This window comes from Filicampus tigris, chromosome 2 (genome assembly GCF_054856515.1).
Source record: "Filicampus tigris isolate MCC_2025a chromosome 2, RoL_Ftig_1.0, whole genome shotgun sequence".
Classification (NCBI taxonomy): Eukaryota; Metazoa; Chordata; class Actinopteri; order Syngnathiformes; family Syngnathidae; genus Filicampus; species Filicampus tigris.
Genome location: NC_141218.1, coordinates 31,024,315 through 31,046,161, shown reverse-complemented (window position 1 = coordinate 31,046,161; position 21,847 = coordinate 31,024,315). Strand labels below are relative to the sequence as shown.

The 21,847-nt window shown below is 41.0% G+C and overlaps 1 protein-coding gene across 2 annotated transcripts in view; it reads left to right on the top strand.

Moving 5' to 3' along the window:
- Window positions 1-20,471, top strand: part of psd2 (pleckstrin and Sec7 domain containing 2) — a 39,856-nt gene extending 19,385 nt beyond the window's left edge. Inside the window, exons 4-15 of one of the 2 annotated variants that reach the window (XM_086023485.1) lie at window positions 7,552-7,749; window positions 8,180-8,260; window positions 9,363-9,475; window positions 10,498-10,556; window positions 11,762-11,851; window positions 11,951-11,994; window positions 12,088-12,278; window positions 12,428-12,498; window positions 13,008-13,165; window positions 13,240-13,384; window positions 15,250-15,393; window positions 17,472-20,471. In XM_086023485.1, the coding sequence (XP_085879611.1) occupies window positions 7,552-7,749; window positions 8,180-8,260; window positions 9,363-9,475; window positions 10,498-10,556; window positions 11,762-11,851; window positions 11,951-11,994; window positions 12,088-12,278; window positions 12,428-12,498; window positions 13,008-13,165; window positions 13,240-13,384; window positions 15,250-15,393; window positions 17,472-17,702 (1,525 nt within the window). In that variant the 3' untranslated portion in view covers window positions 17,703-20,471. Of the gene's footprint in view, window positions 1-7,551; window positions 7,750-8,179; window positions 8,261-9,362; window positions 9,476-10,497; window positions 10,559-11,760; window positions 11,852-11,950; window positions 11,995-12,087; window positions 12,279-12,427; window positions 12,499-13,007; window positions 13,166-13,239; window positions 13,385-15,249; window positions 15,394-17,471 lie in introns of both variants that reach the window. The other variant, XM_086023484.1, reaches the window with a different exon arrangement.
- Window positions 20,472-21,847: the final 1,376 nt, after the last annotated feature.

The window sequence follows — 21,847 nt, the reverse complement described above, 5'->3', positions numbered from 1 at the left end:
CCTCCGGTTTCTGGACAACTCGCTCTACCTCTGAGCTCCCAATATTTAACTTTCAAACAGGACTTCGGCCTGGTGAAATTCAGGGAAGGATAATGGGCTCCAAAACCAATCTGCGAATAGGTGAATTTGCAAGGTCCAATGCATGCCGATATTGACACATTTAATCACTTTACCCCCAATTTTATTTTTTGTCCTAACAATGTTATGCATTGCAAATACAGTACAACAAAACCCTGTTTAAACCCATTAAAAGAGCAAACAGACGGACTAAACAACATTGTGTTGGTGGATTGTCCATAAACGACATGGAGCGAAGCAAATTTAAGAGTCCAAAAACCAGGGCGTGCAGGACTCTTGAACTGATGTGCGGCCCCAGAGGAAGTTGAGCAGCAGCCATTGTACTGTATGCACACAAGGATCAGACCTTGCATGAAGAAAAGTCTCCGCTGTGCTCTGCTCCGCCCCCACATCCTCTTGCCGCGGAGTTTTCAGACAGGCAAAAAACTTCTAGGAAAAAGTCCAAATTTATTCCCCGCCCGTGGATAGTATGGCGGAATAACACACAGCGACGTATCATTCGTAGGCTGGATTTATATGAGAGCGGACTTCCGCCTGATTCCACTAACATTCGGACTTGGCTCGAAGTGAAATAAGCAAGCGGACCCATGCAGATTTGAGCGACAGACGGATGATGTGTCGGTCGGACATCGCGCCTTTAACCAGTCATTTCCCAGATCTGAAACGATGTGGAAAGAGGAATATGATGTTCACTTCGATTTTTTGCTGCAACTCCTGTAAGTCTTTTTATTTCGAGAGCAATGGAAGCTTCTGTCGAATAGGCGATTTTGCAGCGTGGCAAAGTGGAAAGAGTGAGCCGGCGTTGCAAAGAAAGTCGCTGCCAATATATTTACTAAATAACTAATTGTATACATTTGACTTTTATTATCATATCATATCGATGGCGTCTTAGCCTATGGTGCGCAACCCAGTAATCGAATATTCAATAATAACGATAATAATAATAATAATAATAATAACAATAATGATTTGTTGCATTAAAATGGTCTCTTTTAGCCATTTTAAATATGTTCTCTTAATGCCTGTGGTTATCTTCATGAACGTACTCTGACCCGTGATGTGGCCACCAATTTGAAAAATCAATATGAACTAACTCTACACAAAAAGTTTTTTTTTTTTGTGAAATAGCAGTTTTAAGTTAGATAGATAGCAACATGTTATTGGTGTTGTTTAGAAATCATATCTGCAATCCTCATCAGCTTGCTGACACACAATAGCACACACACAAAAGCTTTTCTCTATAATGTACCTTTATGTTACCATACCTTTGTGAACCACAATTGAACAATGAAATGCCAGAATTTCACAATTTCTGATTAACCCTCATGCCAACGGGATCACTTACTGTCCCACTCACGCTCCCACTCATGCTCACACACATATAAACATACCTTGGAGGCAGACAACTTAGGTGTTCATGCACCACCAAAGACATTAGGTGAGTCACTGGCATGCACCATCATGTTCACTGTGTCTTTATCACTGACGCAAACATTTTAAGACAGACTGGTGCTCTCACTGAGTAAGTATACTGTATGTAGCATCCGGCTATGTACAGTAAAATACAGTGCTGTAGTGTTATAGTGTACATAGCTTGCAAGCTTTTTTGTGCAGTATTATTTGCATGCATTGCATATGAACGGTCTAGCACACAGGTCACCGACCTTTTTGAAAGTGAGAGCTATTCCTTGACAATGATTTAATGCAAAGGGCCACCAGTTTGATACACACTTTTGAAATGAGAAATTTGCTCAAATCAACTTTAATTATGGCGCTAAGAAGTAATGGTACTCAATAAGTACGATTTATCGTTTTGGGACCGACATCGCGATCTCAGACAGCGCGATTTCAAGATCGTCAGACCTGCGGTTTTTCCAAAGGGCTGTTGTCCCCCACGCTCATCAATCTGCGGCATGCTACTGTTCACCTGTCACACTAATCGGCGCCAAAGTGGCACGTCCACGTCCCGCTGTCACCCAGAGTCATGTCTCTCGCGGCTGCTTGGCAGTGCTAACCGCTAAGCTATATCTTGCTTGCTCCGCAGCAGCCCGGACTTTATTTATATCTTATGTAAGTCCGTGCGTAACAGCAAGGAGCTGCGTGATGCTGATCCTTTCCTCCGTGGTGACAAATGAACTACCATACTAAAAAGTTGAGCTTTCACCAAGGAGGCGAACGAGTAGTCGCTAAGCATGCTAATTGCAGAGTCGGGAAAGACCCAAAATAAGTGCTTATAGGTGTACAGTAGACTTTTCACAGAAGTCTGGCTGGAACCGCGTTTCCACCGGAGAGCCACAGCTATGAACATAAAATGTGGATTAGATATAAAATAAGATGACGGCTGCTTTAGCAATTTAGCATACGCTCGAATACCGGAAGATGCTAACGGGTGACGTTAGCCATGACGAAGAGATCAATGTCCAAAGTATAAATACTTATTATATCAGCAATGTTTTTTGCTTTTGTACTATTTTGTACCACGGAGTACTGAGTTCAAAGATCTACACAGTAATAGGTCTAAAATTTATTTTAATTTAATTCAGCTTTGCAAATGGACATTTTCTTTTTGCTAGAGCAGCATGTTTACATGGAAATGCAAATTTTGAATGAAAAGAAGCAGAGAGAAGAATTAATATGATACTTTCTGATTCTTTTTAACAGGAAATATTTTCCTTTTCACATTGAAATAACCCAATCAGAAATATTCCCATTATGATTTTTACACTTTTACACTCACCATTACTGTTAGGACCAAAATATTAATCAGTACCATGATATGAATTTCAGGCCATATTGCTAAGGCCTCAGTCTCTGTTTGAAGCAGTTAAGTGTTTTGCAAAAATATGGGAAAATATTTACATCTTACATTTATGTACAAAGAACAAAAAAAAAATTTGGGTTTGAAAAAAACGTGTATTTACTATATTTATATACTATGAAACATAACTGCAAGTAGTACAGTTCGTCTTGCCTTATTTGAAGCCTTTTAAGAACCGTGAAAAAGGACGGCCTCAATCACAAAACCTCTTTAGTGTACTTGTATTATTAAAGTATCTGTCAGAAAAATCGCAATACATTTTTTTTCCTGGAATCGTTCAGCCCTAGTATTCATCTATGTGAAGAAACTGATCATTTTAATGATTAGCAGGTCGGTGGACTATTCATGTGGTCCATCCACCACGTTGGTGACACCTGGTCTACCACAATTTTTTGCACCATAAATGTAATCTGGATGATTTTTTTTTTTAGATTTTGCTGAGTCTAGTGAATTAACTTGGTCCGACAGACAAATGCAGTTTGACTCCAAACAAACAGTTTGATAATGTTTTGCAGAGTATGTGAAATCTCTGCCCATGTTTGTTTGCTTATGTATTTCTGCAGATACATTCATCCTCCCTGCTCTACAGGAAGCGTCTTAATCAGATTCCCCCCAACCAACTCCACTGGCTGCCCTTCAACACATAACTGTTCTAATGGTTTCACACTTCCGGATATAACAGCTGCCCACCCTCTCCCTAAGGATGAGCCTAGAACGCTCAACATGAAAGGAATTTTGGCAGATACAATCTGTACTTTAATTCAGGGTAGTGAACATTCATGTCTTGTCTACTAATGCTTGATGGATTAATGAGAACCTGGGAGCTGTGTTGTTGAGGGCAGCGGCTCCTAGCATGGTATCCCAGCGATAAGTGGTTCAAGGTTGTCGGCATTATGGAAAATAATGAAGGTCTTATTGAATCAGCCAAGAAAAGAAAATATAACCTTGGATGTAGCAAGATTGTTAGGGGCCTTGGATGGGGTCACAGCAAAGGCTTAGTCAGCTCCTGTAGCCTGCAGCATGTAAAAGGAGGGCATTGGAAATACTTGTTCGTGTATTAGTGTGTGGGTTATTCTTTGGTGTCAGTCTCTATTCACATGGCAGTTCCTGATTTTTTTGACTAGCTGCAAAATTGAGCTTGGCAGCCTTTACAACTTCATGTAGCACACAGCACTTTGCTTCCGCTTTATCCATGGTATCTGGCAAATCCTAAACCATAATGGCTAGTAATGTATTGAATTTGTGACAGTAATGAAATTGGGTTGATCTGATTATGCAAAAACAAACCTTCTGGCAGGAATGCTGACATGCCACACTGATGCACACCCTGAGGAAATGAACAAATGTCATTTCGAGTGATGGAGGGAAATAGGAATCTTGTTGTGAAATGCTTCCTACATTTTAAAGTTCTGTGTCTGTTTGCTCATCCCAAAGTGACAATATAGTTTAGCTAATTCTTGTAGGTGGTTTTCTTTGGCCCCCAAAGAATGCAGCGTGTCAATTTGAGAACAGCCATGTGACATCAATTAAGGCGTGTCACGGGAGATCCCTTTAATATTGTGCAAAGTTACAACATTTTCATGGACACAAAGTGGTACAGGATGAGTTGAAGACAAAGTGTCAATTGAAAATCATTTTTACCACGCTAGCTGCACTCACCATTAAAAGTAAATGAATCTCCTTCATTAGGTAAGTAAGCAGAACTTAGGAATTGGTATTTTAAACCTTCTCCTTTGGACATAATGAATAGTGAAATATAATACATTACGTTTTTTCCACTTTTGTGATGACACCCACCTCTGTAGCAAATATATGGCTTTGCTTCTAGGCAGTCTTGACAGACGACAAATAATGCTATTGGATCGTAGTATTTAGTAGCAGTATTGTTTGTCAACTAGTGGTTATGTATTTCCACTTGAGGTTCAAAAAGGCCTGTGAATTACAAGTACAGTGGACGGCCAGTTTGATACTTTTATGGCTTAGGAAATAGTCTGGTTTGATGTTCATGATATTTATAGCTGTGCTTGTTGTCAAATCTTGCCATGACATTTACATGCAACAGTTCATACTGTAATTGCCACATGTGCAGCCTGGTATTTTAAGATTCACAGTACATGTGAGTTAAAAGGATACACGTTCACAGACATCAAAGACCCTGTAAATTGATTTCAGAGATTTATTTCCAAATACATTACACAGTACATGTTTTAAGATAATTGTTGAAAATGTACAAACACTGACAACTATTCAGTAAAAAAATGTGGCGATATAGGGTCCTATTTTTGTTCCGGGTGCAAGTCTAGCGCAAAGCGCAGTCTAACTGTGCGTATGGGTGGAGTTTTCTTTCTTTTGGTATTTTGCTAGACTTTGCGTTGGTAGAATTCGGCCTAATGAAGCAGTATAGTTCGTTCTATGAATTGATTTTTACAATGATTCAGAGGGAATGTCCCATGCTGGTGTCATATTTATGAATGAAATCCAGTGACGTGCACCACAAACATCCACGGAGCGCCAAATCTGTCATCCTGCGTCTCGATTAAATATACCAAAATCACGTTAGACCACCTGCGCTGGAGAATCAACCCGCTTCTTAGAAGTCTAAAATTGAATCTACTTTCTGTGACCAAATTTGAAGATGCACTGGGGGGTGAGGCAGAAACACCCAGTGAGGCGTAGTCATCTACTAAATTCACAAACACATTAAATTAGACCTTGCCCCAGCATGAAAATGACGACACACCCGTTTTTACGCCGAGCGCAGACAACTTTCTGTTCACAAATTGTCGGATGACTCAGGGGCGAGGAAACAGCATGCGCTGAAATGCCCAAATGGGCGCAAAATGGCCACACAGATGCTAGAATAGACTTGCACTGGCATGAAAATGAAGTTACACCTGTTTTTGTGCTGAGCGCAGAGGCGTCAGTCTACCAAAATAGGGCCCATAGCGATAAACTGCTATTCACCATTTCAATTTTCCAGGTTTTTTTGAGGGGGCGGTGTGGTATAAACAGTGGCTAGTAAGACCTTTTGGAGTCTGGCATGAGTCCTCCCTCCCAGACTAAGAACCGGCTTCATTCGCATCAGTAGCTGTCAGGTACAATTGCGGATTACTTAGTTATTGCTGATCATTACTTAGTAATTACTTGGCCCATTTCTACCATTACAGCGTGCAGTTAACTAGCTAGCTAGCTAGCTATGGCTACACCCCAAAATGCATCTTCCCTGAATGCCACAGTTTTCAGAACAAGCTTGGTGTTGTTATTTAAATTCCAACGTGATGTATTTTGTGTTATTCAGGCTCCTGTAATATGTTGAGATGCAAAGCATTGTGGGTATATAACAAGCAGGATGTGTGTGCTCAAATGTGCGTCATGTAAATGGTTGACTTTCCCTTAAGTGTCTCTGTTATGGGGACCTACACACCTACACAACACAAAGCGAGGAAGTGAAGCTGGGATGAGTGAGCCTCCGGAAGCCTGTTAGCTCGTGAATAACTGTTGCTAGCCCCACGACAACCTCATGTGCTACGTATTTCAGCCAGTGGGGGCGTACATTTGTAGGGTTGTGTAGGCGTAAGAAAGATGCTAGATGTAATGGTATTTAATTGACATTTGACAATTGAGAAGGGCATGGTTTCAGTGCATTTGAGAGCGGAGACAAAAGCTTGTTTTTTTTTCAATTTTAAAGCCTTATTTTAGATTTTGGGCAATTTTTTTAACCATTCAAATTTGGCATGGCTGTTAATACTCTTCTATGTGCTATGCCAACTTCACAAGACATTTATTTGCTCTTTACAGGGACTTCAACTGTTTGTCAACTTGCATAACTGCTCCTAATAGGGGTGACTAACTAGTGTACATCCAGTCCTAAAAGGGATCAGAGGACTCTGCCTCAGTGTCACAATCTTACATCCAGTATTTGCCAGATCGGCAGCTAGTGAGCATGAGATGGACAATTTAGTGGGTCAGCTGAAGCTATTTAGCTCAGGGGCAACTTGAAGGGCCAGAGAGGGCACTTTTTGTTTCTTAAAGGATAATTAAAACAATAAAGACTTAGTTTTTCGTTGTGCCCAAAACAACAAGAGATTGAAAGAGATTGAGGCAGGTGAGATCTGTCAGCACACATTCATTCATTCATTATCCATACCGCTTATCCTCACAAGGGTCGCGGGCGTGCTGGAGCCTATCCCAGCTGTCTTTGGGCAGTAGGCGGGGGACACCCTGAATTGGTTGCCAGCCAATCGCAGGGCACACAGAGACAAACATCCGCACTCACAATCACACCTAGGGGCAATTTAGAGAGTCCAATCAACTTACCATGCATGTTTTTGGAATGTGGGAGGAAACCGGAGTACCCGGAGGAAACCCACGCAGGCACGGGGAGAACATGCAAACTCCACACAGGGTGGCCGGAGCCGGGATCGAACCCACGACCTCTGAACTGTGAGGCGGACGTGCTAACCAGTCGACCACCGTGCCGCCCCTGTCAGCACACAGAAGATGAATATTATTTAAATTGAAATTTATGTCAGTGTGACGTATTATTCAACAGTATTTTGCATATAATTGGCTTGTAAATTTCTCTTTCATGAACCTGGGCACGTTGCTTGTGTGTTTGTTTTTGTCTATCAATGTGTTTGTGCTCTTCCCAACAGCGATGCCAACCTCACAGACGTGCTGTCTGACTCAGACGAGTGTGAGTTGGGCAGTCTGGAGCATTTGGAGCGCGGCAGCACCGACACCCTGGCCAATGGCTGCCGAGCTGACTATGAAGCTGCCAAAAGGCTCGCCAAGCGCCTTTATCACCTTGAGGGCTTCAAGCGCTGCGACGTGGCCAGACACCTGGGCAAGAAGTGAGCACATGCAAGCGTGATGACTAATCACAAAAAGTTAGGGTTATTCAGCTTTAGGATGAACTTAAAATGCACAATATCTTTTACAGGTCAACTTAGTTTGACCTTCTGTAAACGCTCTTTGACACTGTGAAAAGGCTAAGATTCTGGTTTAATTCCTCGCAGCATCGTTGATCAATTGTTAGGTGCCGTCTTGGTCTCATGATGTCAAAGCATGAACAGTAGGTTGAAGAGCTAATACTAATTCGAATGGAACCAGGAAATATAATGGAGTTGTGAATTTTGTCGTTGACATTGCAGAGTTTGACAAGTGTATTAAAAAGTTTAGAGAAGGTCAGATTAAGTTCACTCACCCGGAAGCCAAATGTAGCGTATGGGATATTTAGATGTCTTTGTCCTTTATTCATTGTTGCCTTCTGTTTTTCTGCAGTAATGACTTTAGTCAGTTGGTGGCGTCAGAGTACCTGAGTTTCTTTGACTTCTCTGGCTTGTCACTGGATCGGGCCTTAAGGTAATGCACGCGGCAGTTACACGCAAGTGTGCGAATGTCACATTCGCTGTTCACAAGGCATTAGTGCTTATCAAGCTGTCGTGTTCACTGGAGTTAGCCAGTGGAGCTGACAGCTAGCAAGCGCATCACTTTCTTCTAGCTGACCCGTTGGTGTTCCAACACGCTGTCATCGGCCTGGCACCATGACACTCTCAGGGTGCTTCTGAATATTTCACTACTGGTGCTAGCATTTTTTTCAGATGTAAAATGTGTGGTGTTTTTTTTTTAAATGACTTAAAAATAACATATTTGTTAGTTTGAACTCATACAATTTTTGCTCGATAGGGGAACCAGAGCAGGGAATGGCCCCAGCTTGCCCACGACCCTAATGAGCATAATCATTACAGAAAATGCATGATTGAATGGATTGCTAGGCAGTATTAATTTTGAGTTGGTGAAATATGTTTAGCAAATATACCAGAGTAATTTTGTGTGCGTTTTTTTTTTTTTTCCAATAGAGTGGCTTTGAGCTACTGTACCTACAGCAGCTGTTAAGGTGAAATTGAACCTAAATTACTTCGCCATGCATTAAAAATAATCAAATAGGGTAAAAGTGTACACCATGTTCATTGTGGTTTCAAATACACCTGCAATAGGTGAAAATCTGCTGTCTACTGTAGAGAATACTGAAACCATATAGAAAATCATTTTTCAAAAGTCGTTTCTAATCACAGACTCTTTAAACACATTTCTTAGAACACCCTTAAAATGATTAAAACACACTGAACAAATTGTAAATGTCTTGGAAGATTAACCAAAAAAATGTGCAAGCATAACATGTACAGAAAATACTGTTCTGCCTGTCACTATAGGTTGCCAGCATAAATAAATGGGTAGTTTCCCTTGGGCACACCCGCTGATCAGTGTTTTGGTCTTCTATTTTGTTGGCAGTTTGGCTCAGCAAAAGTATCTCTCAGCAGTCACATGCAATCTTGAGAGAAAATGTGATTTCACATTTTTGACAGTATCATGCGTGACCCCTTTGCCTTGTTTCCAAATGCATGCTTGTCTCAATCTGTGACATCAGACTTCTGACCTGCAGTTGGTCTTTTTTGTGTGACAGGAACTTTTTAAAAGCCTTTCCATTGATGGGGGAGACGCAGGAAAGAGAGAGAATCCTCGTGCATTTCTCCAAACGCTTCTGCCACTGCAATCTACAAACACTCACCTCTGAAGGTCAGAGCAATGATGTTGGTTTTGAGAACTTTAGGAACTTAAGCAGAACAAGATATTCCATACCATAGTCGCTTAGAATAACTTGGTTATGTACTGTGTATTTATACAGAGTAACTGTATACATTCACTGGGCACAACCTTAGGTGCATGTGCAAATCTAATTTTAGGGGGGTCGTTGGTTTACGACAGTCTCAACGTAAGACTTTTCACGGATACAAACAACGACATGTTTTTCATTTGATTGTTTTATATTTATGTCTGCCAAGTGCTTTTTTAATACAAGTTTTTTTATATACTGTAATTTTGACATTTAAATCTGTAAGAGTGGTGCACAATGTTTGTTTACACGGTGGTGGTGTGAGAATAAGAAGGCACTCTCACTTACTGCCATACTTCTGTTTTTCATTAGGTTGTTTTTTATTTTATGACTTCAAAGTGTACTTATGACTAATACTGCTTTAGCAGGTTGGAGTGATTATGGCGCTTTCCGACTAACGTACATTTTTTGGGTTACATCTCTGCTGTAGGAACAAAACTCCATTGTAAACTGAGGACCCCAATTCCCAATCCAACAGTTTTATGAAAACAGTATTTACCAGAAATTTTAATGTGTGATTTAAATATCAATGGAGGAGTGGGTTTTAATTTAACAACGTATTGCGGCATTGCAGTATACGTTTCTATCTACTATGTATGTTGGCCCTCTCATATAGCTGAATGAGCTAACTAAAATATGTACGTATTAGCGCTGGTCAGTATGATGCACTGGAATTCTACGTCACAGACAATTGTAATTATAGATATCATAACACATTTCAGGTGTCACCTAATGTTGTGGCCGGTGAATGTACAATATGATGTGGCGCTTTAACATTCAGTTTAATTATCACTCAGTGGCATGAACTTGTCGCACATGCCTGAATGTGTCTCACTTCACTGCAAGGGAATGCGTGGCATTGCATGCATGTGTGCGTTTGTGTGTGACATGAAGTTGACCTCAGCCTTGTGTCATTCCTCTGCAGATGGAGCCCACACATTAACCTGCGCTCTCATGCTGCTTAACACAGATCTACACGGACATGTATGTGTTTACCTTCTAATGGATTCCGTCATATCTAATCGCACTGCGTATTTGGAAAATGTAAACAAAACAGGCCTTTGTCATCAATGGCATATCTTATTTTTGATCTACATTTTTCTTTCCTTCTCATGTCCCCCACCACTTCAACCCCCACCCTCGCTGACTCTCCTCTCACTTGCCTCCCAGCCTACTTTTTGACCTGTTTCTGTCTCTCCTGTCCTTAGATAGTCTCAAGTGTTCATTTTAACTGGAGCATTGTGATGTGAACCACGTAGCACAATCGGTAGTCATCAAATGGCCATGTTCCCTAAACTGCTCACATCAACCCTGCCCCTGCTAAACAGTGTGTAGTGAATAGCCCTCCTTTAACTAACATCCTTTCTCTCTTTTTGGTTCCTTTTCTTCCCTTTCAAATCCTCCCCCTGCTCACCACATCCGGTTTCCTGGCCTCTCTCTGTCCCTGCAGGTGGTAAGTATTCCTCTGGTGCCAGCATTTGAATCGGTCCTTGTAATGTGCTCCTTTTGGTTTCTCAACCAATGTTTCCAATGTGATGCTGATGCTGCTTTAGGTTCCCAACCAGCAGATGAAGCCGGCATCACAATCACAGCAATATAAATATTCCCAGTTCTCTCTTAGATATGCTTTATTAAAGGCAAAATGTCACAAAAGATGCACAAAAAGGAATGAAACAATGAACCGATGATTAATCATTTCTTGAAGTGACCGAGCCAAATGTAGTACAGGACTAGGGGAACAATCAGGGGCGCTGTTGGCTCAACTAGTTTGCATTCTAAAGAACAACATTAAATCAGTTATGGGAAGTTGTACTACATCCTCAAAGAACAGCACAACAGATTCTCCCATCATATTGGGAAAAAAAAAATCCTCAGTCACCCATTGAAGTCTAGTGAAATGCCCATCCCTAATCTTGCACTACACCTAAATATTGGGGTGTAATTGTAATTTGAGGCAGTTTACTATGTGTGTGCATGATTTGTGAACAACTTTGCAACATTTTCTCACGTCAAATACAAGCATGAGCATTGGGAAGAGAAGCACTGCCACCAAGTGGACAGATGTACAACTGCATTCAGTCTGGGCCCTTTCAAAGCTATTTTAGGTGTCGAGTTGTCTGTCATCTTTGATGTCGTTTACACAAAATTACATTATTAACTATCACACTTTTGACTTGTTAAATCCTCAGAACATTGGAAAGAAGATGTCTTGCCAGCAGTTTATCAGTAATCTAGATGGCCTCAACAATGGCAACGACTTTCCGAAAGACTTATTGAAGGTACAGCACTCACCTTCTGAAAGTGTGTAGCTACCTCAAAACATATCTTATGCTTGCAGGTAGGTTTAGTCACACCATTGTTCTGCCTTCCCTGCACAGGTCTTGTATAACTCAATCAAGAACGAGAAGCTTGAGTGGGCTGTGTGAGTATGCTCTTAGTTGTGCTCGAAAAGAAAATACATCACTTCACTATGTGCGTCTCCTGTTTATCTGTTTTTTTTCATTGCTGTGTGCAGTGAAGAAGAAGAGCTAAGGAAGAGCTTGTCAGAGCTGGTGGAGGAGCAGTGTGAGGGCGGCAGTAAACGTGTTGCCAGGGTAACGGACAGCAATAACCCTTTCATCGCCATCCCCATCCTCCTCAATGCTGTAACCTACAAACACGGAGTGCTGACCCGCAAAAGCCATGCTGACATGGATGGCAAACGGAGTGAGTACATAAACATGAACTTGCTGATCCTTAGACTGTACAGGCCGTTTGTTTAAGATACATATTTTTTATTTTGTAATAAATATATCCTTGCGTTGTGCATCATGAGACAATGTATTTCTAATCCTACTCCCATTTCTATAATCCAGCCCCACGGGGTCGCCGTGGATGGAAGAAGTTCTATGCGGTTCTGAAGGGAATGATATTGTATCTCCAAAAGGTACTGCATCCCACCCATTTTCTTTGTTGCCATAGAAACACACACACACTACAGGGCGTCACTGATGTTGTAGATGCTGTACAGTGGTTCGACTGAACGGTGGTTTTGTGTGCTTGAGCGAGTGAGGCAGAGGGGCGATGAGGCCTGGCAACTATAGTTTGTGTTTGTCTCCCTCTGCTGGTGATAAGGCTTTATTGCAACATATAGGAAATTAGGGAGCATCCTCCCACTGACCAAAAACATGCAAAGGTTAATTGTAAACTCTATGTTGTCCATAGGTGTACATATGAGTGTTGAATGCTTATTGCCCAAAGTTAGCAGAAGTTCAGTAGACTGATGGATACTTTTCAAGTTTTCTTTGCATTAAATTGGGATAACTGTGTTCGCCTTATCTTTAACATTACAGATATTTAAGAAACGTTTACTTGTTTCCTTTTCTGATACATGAGACTGCGAGTCTGCCTTTGACCTCAGAAAATATAATACGGCCTACAATTTGTTTCATTCAGGATGAATACAAGCCAGACGCTGACATTTCAGAGGTGGACCTGAAGAATGCCGTGCGAATCCACCACGCTTTAGCCACTCGCGCCACCGATTACAGCAAGAAAGCCAACGTACTCAAGCTCAAAACCTCCGACTGGAGAGTTTTTCTGCTACAGGCCCCGTGAGTAAACTGAGGTGATTTATTTGCCTCGCCCTAATCCCTAATCAGATCATCACTGTGCTCTTTCTCTTTAGGGGTGAGGAGGAGATGATGTCGTGGATCTTTCGAATAAACCTGGTGGCAGCGCTGTTCTCTGCTCCAGCCTTCCCTGCTGCCATTGGCTCCATGAAAAAATTTTGCCGGCCCATCCTTCCATCCTCATCAACCAGACTCAAACAGGTACACACATAGTATTGCTCTCTCTCTCTCTCTCTCTCTCACTCTCTCTCCCTCACTCCCTCCCTCAAAAGCAGCATGTCCAAAGTCCGGCCCAGGGGCCAAATGCGGCCCACTGTCAAATTTTATCCGGCCTGCACTTTCTGTCATAAAACGAATAACGTCTGGCCCGTAGTCCCGTAGACAAGTGTATAAAATACACTCTAAATTCCATTGTACATTTACACACAAGAGGGCATCCGCACTCGGTCCAACTCCATAATCCTGTGTGACCCTTTCTGGAGAGTTTTCTAAAATGGCGACAATGAATAAAAAAGGGAAAGTTGACAGCAAGGGCTGACGATTTAAGGAAAGGTGGAAATTGGACTATTTTTTCATTGAAATAAGCAACAACTGTGTCTGCCTCATTTGCAATCAGGCTGTTACCTATTTCGCTGTTTTTAAATCAAAAGGTTCACTGAAAATATATTTTCAACAATATGCCATGTTTGAAATGATATATATGTATATTCCACATATTTCCCTGTCATAGCCGGGGACCGCAATGGCTGAATGCAGCCTCAGCGTGTGTTCTGGTTCTCACCTTATGAATAATTAAAAGGTCGCTGCCAGAGGACCTCAGGTTCCGTGAGGGATGATATACAAAAGCAGGTATGATAAATAAGATGGCCCAAGACTGTTGAGACATTTAAAAACTAATAAAAGCACCTTAAAATCAATCCTGAGCCATTGCAGCGATTTTAAAGCTGTTGTAATGTGCTCCTGCCCTCTGGTCCTCATCAGCACCCATGCAGCTGAATTCATGAGTACTGTAAGGAGGAAATACTCTTTTTGGGGAGGCCAGAGAGCAGGACATTACAACAATCTAAACGAGAGGAAATAAAAGCATGCATCAGCACCTTAGTGTTAGCCTGAGAGAGAAACGGGCGGACTCTGGCTGTATTCTTAAGGTGATAAAAAAACGGTCTTAGTTACATTTTTAATATGAGCCATAAGACTGAGCTCAGAGTAAAAAATGACACCCAGGTTCTTAACACATTGTGATGATTTAAAATCTTGCTGAGGGAAATTCTCTGCCGTCCATGACTTAATATCTAAAATACAATTTAAAAGGGTATCAATGTCATCAGGAGGACACAGCAATGTACAGATGTATGTCATCACCGTAGCTGTGGAAGCAGACGCCGTGTCTCCTGATGACATCTCCAACGGGAAGCATATAAAGATTAAAAAGTATTGGGCCTAACATTGAACCTTGGGGAACCCCACATTTTATTTCATGGGGTTTGGAGGACATGTATCCATACTTACAAAGAAACATCTGTCTGTGAGATAGGAATAAAACCAGTTAAAAGCAGTACCAGAGATGCGCGCCAAGTTTTTGAGTCTGTTTTATAAAATGTGGTGATCTACTGTATCAAAAACTGTACTTAGATCCAGTAGTACCACAGCTGTGAGTTATATATGTATATATATATATATATATATATATATATATATATATATGTATATATATACATATATACATATATATATATATATATATATATATATATATATATATATGTATATATATACATATATATATATATATATATATATATATATATATATATATATATATATATATATATATACATATATATATATATGTGTGTGTGGGTGTGTATAAAGTCATATAAACTTTATTATAATTTCCCAGTACAGTGTAAGCACATTTGCACGCCTTATTGCGAATTAAAAAGCTCCACACATGCCTTTTGTTACATTCTTACATTCCATGTTTGCATATTCTATTTGTATGCAAACCCATCTTATTGGCTTTTTTGTGGGTCTTCTGTTGTTTGCCTGGCGTGTGATTGGTGCAGGAGGAGCAGCTGCTGAGTCATGAGAGCAAGTTAAAGCAGATGAGCCTGGAGCTGGAAGAGCACCGGAAAAACCCGCCCTCATCCGACCCCAAAAGCCGCGAGTGGGAGGAGTATCGGCTCAAAGAGCACTACCTCACGTATGAGGTATCTTCGAAATTGTCATTCTTTTTACACGATCTATTGCATTTATAATTTGTTATGTGAATATGTGGTTGATTTCTTGACAGACACCAATAGGTACACAAGAGTTGTATCAATTAAAAAAAGTAATTCTCACCTTTTGAATGACCCTGTTATAAAGGTATACTATGAGTTTACAGCATGTATTATTTGGTGGGTAGAGCTGGTTAAACTACTCTGCATTACAAGTAGATCGTACATGGATCAGTAGGGGACCTGCTAAAATATTGACGGTCCACCGCACAAATACAGTGCTTCTTGGTTTATTTATTTATTAACGGTTAGTCTGATATTTTGAAAGGATGAATTACTCGTAAAGCATTGTACTGGCTCTCTTTAGGTTCTACGGTGCATGATATCAAAATAGGCACAGAAACCCCTTCTTAAGTATTAAAATACTGCCGCACCTTGACTTACGAATGACCTGACTTAAGGGATTTTCGAGATACGAATTGTTGTTTGGTCTTATCTTTTGCTTTGGCTTACGAGAAATCGTTTGAGATGTGAGTGCTCGATGGTGGCAGTGAACTCAACTCACCTCACAATAAGCAGCTGTTTAGCAGAACAGTTCTTCAATAAAGAAAATTTTCTTTACAAGATTATGTTCTATGCAGGCCCACTCGTCCAAACACGGCATTCTGATTTATTTTGCATTTGTGGAATATGAGTTGAGCTTTGTCCATCTCAGGTGGTGGCCATTTTGCCACTTGCTGTCGACTGAAAATGGCATCACAGTTGCTCAGGGATCAGGTAACGACCAATAATGGCTCAGCTTCAGAAAGCACGTGAGCCGTGATTGGTCGTTACCTGAGCCGTGAGTACCGTGATGTTATTTTCAATCAATAGAAGTGACAAGATGACTGGCCCATGAGATGGTTAAAAACTACTGGATTTTGCTGCTTAACTTATTTTTATTTTCTGAATTATTTGTTTTCAAATTTTCGATAATGGTAATTAAATAATATCTACAAAAAATGCTGTAAATCTCTACCTGTTTCCTAATGGACATTAATGCATAATCCAAAGTGCTTCTACTGCAAAATATTGCACAACAATATTCTTTGGCAAAATTTAACAATGAACAACTTCAAGCCTATATGTGTAAGCATTAATATAGAATGAGGGATCCCCCTGTTTGAATGCATTTGATTCATCTCATGGTAAATACATTTACATGGCTATGTATTGGCGTGTGTAGGTTAAAATGAAGTGCCCACGCAGCTACGTAGTTGGTGGGTATAAGCTTGACTTCTCAAACGACACTATTGATTTATAACCTCGTCAAATGCAACCAGTGGGGAGCAATCTTGCTAGTCACCAAATTCGTTAACGGGAGTCATGCTTGTGGGGTTATGAGATCTTCGTATTCCTTATAATCCATCGTATGGTTTGCTCGCACGTGGTGGAATAGATTCGTCGTGGAATAGATTCGTTGTTGAGTCTGTTATTCGTCATCATCCGTCTGCAGCGTGCGGGTACCCTTACGTTGTCCCTCATTCGACTTTTTTCCGGGAGTAAAACAAAATAGTATTGGCCGTTCCGCCTCTAATTTTAAACGGGTGTCTGTCTGCGATTCCGACAACACTTTCGTTCGCACACACCGCCAACCCCCCCATCCGCTGGCCGATATTGGAACAAAAATCGTGAGACTCACAGTGCTTTTGGATCCTCTTCACAGACTGGTCCCTCACTCAAATCTGTTCCCCAAGCAACAACAACTCACTATTTTCCTCCCCGCGCTCGTCACGGCCATCGAAGCCTCACCGCGGAAAATAGACGAATGACGGACTACTGACGAATGGCGGACTAAATAAGGGGGTTTCGATCTATGCGTAGTTCATCTATTTTAATATTGTTCCCGTCAATCATCAGCAAAACGTCCGTCCGTCAATGACGGACAGACGGACCGGTCTGTCACGTAGGCAGAGCGCCCAGCTCTGAGAATAAGCCATTCTGCCGTTTTTTTTTCCCCATTTCTTTCACTTCAATCATTCTTGACCTCTTATCAAACCCTCTCCCAACTCTCCGCCCATTCTGAGCAGAAGACTCGCTATGAGACCTACATCAGCCTCCTTGGGGCCAAAATCCGCACTGAGACCGACGATCTGGAGAAGATCGAGGCCAGCGTGTTGGGTGGCCTGATGATGGAGGGCGTCCTGGCCGGCCGCGATTACCAAATCCGCAAGACGCAGTCCTCGCCGTCCATCAACCAGGCTCACAGTGGTTTGAACGGGAGAGGCGCTGGATGCACAGCCGTGGGACAGATGAGCTGAGGAGGATGCGGGAGCACAGAGACTACTGCCCTAAAAATGACCTCCCTCAAAGCCAAAACCAGCGTCATGTAACGTCTTAATGGGTTCCCAGATTGTCGTTTTACCCAAATCAAAATCCTTCCGAGAATTTATCAACCGTGGTGGTGACGTTTTCCTTGAGCAATAGAAGATCCTCCCTCAGCACTCTGACCGACCCCCGCCTCGACCTCAGTACTGTTGCACATTGAAAATGATCAGAACTGTGATCGCTATTTATTACACCATCAGTATTATTTTTAAGTCATGCGTGATGCCGTTTGTCCTGAGTTGAAATATGGGTTTACTTTTGAGCAGAGACGATGAGGCCAGACGACGACACAAATGACGTTCAAGCACGTCTGGTTCCCTCTCTGTCGGGTGTCTCTGCAGGCAGCGGCTGAGATAGAGGAAATGGAAATGGTACTACTGTAGCATTTTGGCCTTTGCATTTCACACTCACCTTTGGACCTACATTTTGGGTGGAGTGTGATTTGCAGAGGCAACGCCACAAATCTGTTACAGAAATTTGAAAAAAAAAAAAAAAAAAAAAAAAAAAAACTCAGAAGGATCATCCCGTGTCGAACATATTTATTTATTTATTTAATTCGTAAAAGAAAATCTTTATTGCGGCGAGTGAACTCGCTCTTTTTAAAACCGTCTCCTTGCACACGCGTAGAGAGCGACGCCCTCTTGGAACTGTTCGCCGGAGGAGCTCGGAGTTGAGTGCCTTACTCACGGCACCTTGACACCAGCTACTAGTGAGCACACGGTCAACAAGAAGAACTTGAATCAAAAAGGACTTGAAACAGAGCCAACTCTTGCTCGAGGTCTCGCTCTGTGATTTTCCAAGCCGCCGATACCCCTAAACAATGGCACGTATTTAAATATTATTTTTCTTTCAAGCGTCTCGAAGAGGAAATCGGCATGCGACTGAATTAAAGCACTATGTCATGTTCTGTTCTAGCCGCCACCTTTCTCTTCTTGAAAGACTGCACTGATAATAGTCGGGTGGGAAGTGTCTAAACTGATGACTGAATCCTAAAATATCAGTGGAAACACTTCTCGATGCAGTTAGGTTCAGTAGTATTTTGGACAGTTTTTTATATACTACCAACATTTATTTGAAATGATTGTGAATGAAGTGTAAACGCTTAGCTTTAATTTAAGGGGTTTCTCATTTACCATTCAGGAATTGTGGCCATTGTACGCAGAATATGTTCTTTTTCAGTAGCTCGACATCATTAATAATATTTTCCCCATCAGGAAGATGTATATTGATTGTAGATTTTGACGATAGGTCTACCTTCTCCTCTGTATTCTTGACTTATGTTGTTGTTTTTTCTCACCTCTTCTATTAAAACTGCAACTATACACTTCATTCGCATCATATCAGTGTATAAAAGTCTAAATTCTCAACGTTCTTGTTAAAATACTTCTACTGTTGGTTAGGAAGAAGTTAATGTAGCAGGGTCATACGCTGTGTGATATATTTGTGCTTTTCAGGCTTTTTAGGTAAGAAACAATCCAGAGAGGTCTTTTGCAGAATGAGACATATCATCCCGATCAGTCTTTCTCATTTCAGAAAAACTTCAGCACAAATGCAGCTACCATCCGTGTGAGGTGCACCTCTTTGGGAAACATCCAAATCTTTTAGTCTTGTGTTTTTCATAGTTACATTTGGTCTTTTGTCCTTTGCCCTTGGCCCATTTGGACAAGCGTAGCAGCAGGACTGTTCCAATTTGGCACACAAACACCAATAAAAGTGTTAGAAGCGTTGCTGGAAAACAACTCCACCGGCAGAATATCCGTCAAAACATCCTCCGCATGGGTCAGTTTGAACATTACTGAAGATTCGTTTTCTAAGAAACAAATGGTTAGGTTTTCTCAGTAAGAGCCGGAAAGCAAAGCAGACGTCCAGCATACGTTTAACAAAATATCACATCAAGGCTTCTTCTCTTGGAACTTGCATAATATGAGAACATTGGCGTGTGGAGCGAGCGGTGATGGTACCAATGTTTGTTAGCACCTTATTGATCCCACCCAAATGCACACACACACATGCACGGTCAAAGTAATTTGCTTGTGACACAACTGTAGAGCTTAGAGCCCCCCATGAGCCCCCCATACTCGGCCTCAGCGAGGCACTGGTCGACTTTTTACCAGAGCTTTCCGTGTCCTCATGAGCTGTCACGTCTTTGCTATGGCTTCCAGCTCTCCTGTTGCTAAATGGACAGGTTTGAAAGTCATTTGGGGACTTAACTGGAAACTCAGAATCCGAGTTAGACAACGCATCAAGCAGAAGGCTGTATTATATCAGTTTAAACAACATGCTTTTTTTTGTTTACACAAAGACTTCCCCTTGTAGTCAGTTTGGCTGTTGTGCTAACCGATGTTCCCAATGTTAGGGTAGGCCTGTGCTGTAAAATAGGACTGTGACAAAATATTTGTTGGTTATGTTAATTGAAAAAAAAAAGACAACTTTGGCACTTTGATGTCAGCATTAGACCTGTCATTTTGTTTTGTTTGTATATTTGAACTGTCCCCAGATGTTCATACAGTGTAAAAGACATATTTACTGAATATTTAGTCTGTGCTTCATAAAGTAAGGTTTTATAGAGAAGATTGTAGTTGTGACTGATTTATTAATATTGGCACCAAAATGATGTGCAGCAGTTTGGTGCCACTGACATCACTGATGTACTGTACATATTTCTTTGTACTCTATATTAAAGGCATTTTAGAAGAACACTACTATTTCTCAAGCTTCATGATTGTAATCTAGACACCGAAACACAAACGTGGATTTGTGACAAGTTGTATGAGCATATAAAGAGAACATGCAGAGACAAAGATGCAGAATGGAGAGTAAAATACATAAAAGATAGATAAAACCAAGAAATAGCCACGTACATATATGAAATAATAGTAAAATGTACACATTATTTACGTAGATTCATATGATCATTGCCCCCGACCATCTCAGCTCAGTTGTTAGATCCGATCTATCCCGCAGAAAAAAAATCCCTGGAAAAGTCTTGACAGTTTGGGGGGTTGTCCCGGGCCTTAATCCGCATTTGCATGATGCGCACACGCATAAATAACTGAAGAATTTAGCAATTTAACATTTTCTCACATGGGTAGAAAGTGGTATCACAATACGGACCTGACTAGCATTAAATTATTAGCATTCTAATTTCACAACACCACCAACGATTATTCAGTTATGTTAAGTTGACATTTTTGCAAGATATAAGAAGCCGATATTATAAGCACTGTACTGCTATAATAGAATTTCGAAATTACTTGGATATCGGAGTTTAAGCTTGCTAGCACAGCATCTATTCGGACAGGTTTGTGGGATTAGGTTCTCATTATGACGAAATAAGAATTAATTGACTTCCCATTCAGTGACGGTGTAAATGAGTAGGAATGGTTGTTGCTGTCTATATTTCTTCTGTGGTTGACTGATGACCATGCCAAGATGTAGCCGGCCTTTCGCCATCTGGGATCGGTTTCAGCTCCCAGCAACTTTTAACAGGTTAAGTGGTAAAGAAAATGGGTGGATTGATGCTGAACCAATTCTTGTAATGAAATGGTTCATTATTTTTTTTCCTAGTATGTCCCTAATCGACCTTAACCAGTACATACTAAAGATGGTTTTCTTTTTTCTTTTTTTAATCCTATGATAAAGTTCACTTTGACAAGATCCTTACATCAACAGGGATATGTTTATGCCTACATAACAACATGAGTGTGGCTCTAATTTACCTTCTAGTATTTGAAACAAAACTTAGTAAGATGAAGAAACATTTATTATTGTAACTTTGCATGTTACTTCTGTTTCACTTTCCTCTTTTGCATCCCCAAATGCCTTGAAAATGTCAAAAACCAAACGATTTAGCTTGCTTTAGTTTGAAATAAACATGTTGGCTGTCCCTCAAATCTTTCACACAAAGCTTAGAGACGATGAAAATTGGTTGTTAAGATGTTGAACAAACAATACACAAAGGGATAATAGCAAGAAGTAGACTCGACCTGGGTTGGGATTAGACTTTGAATAGTAGGTCCTGCACATTTGTCTTTTTGCAGTTGAACACACACATGTATCTATTACCTGATATCTGTCC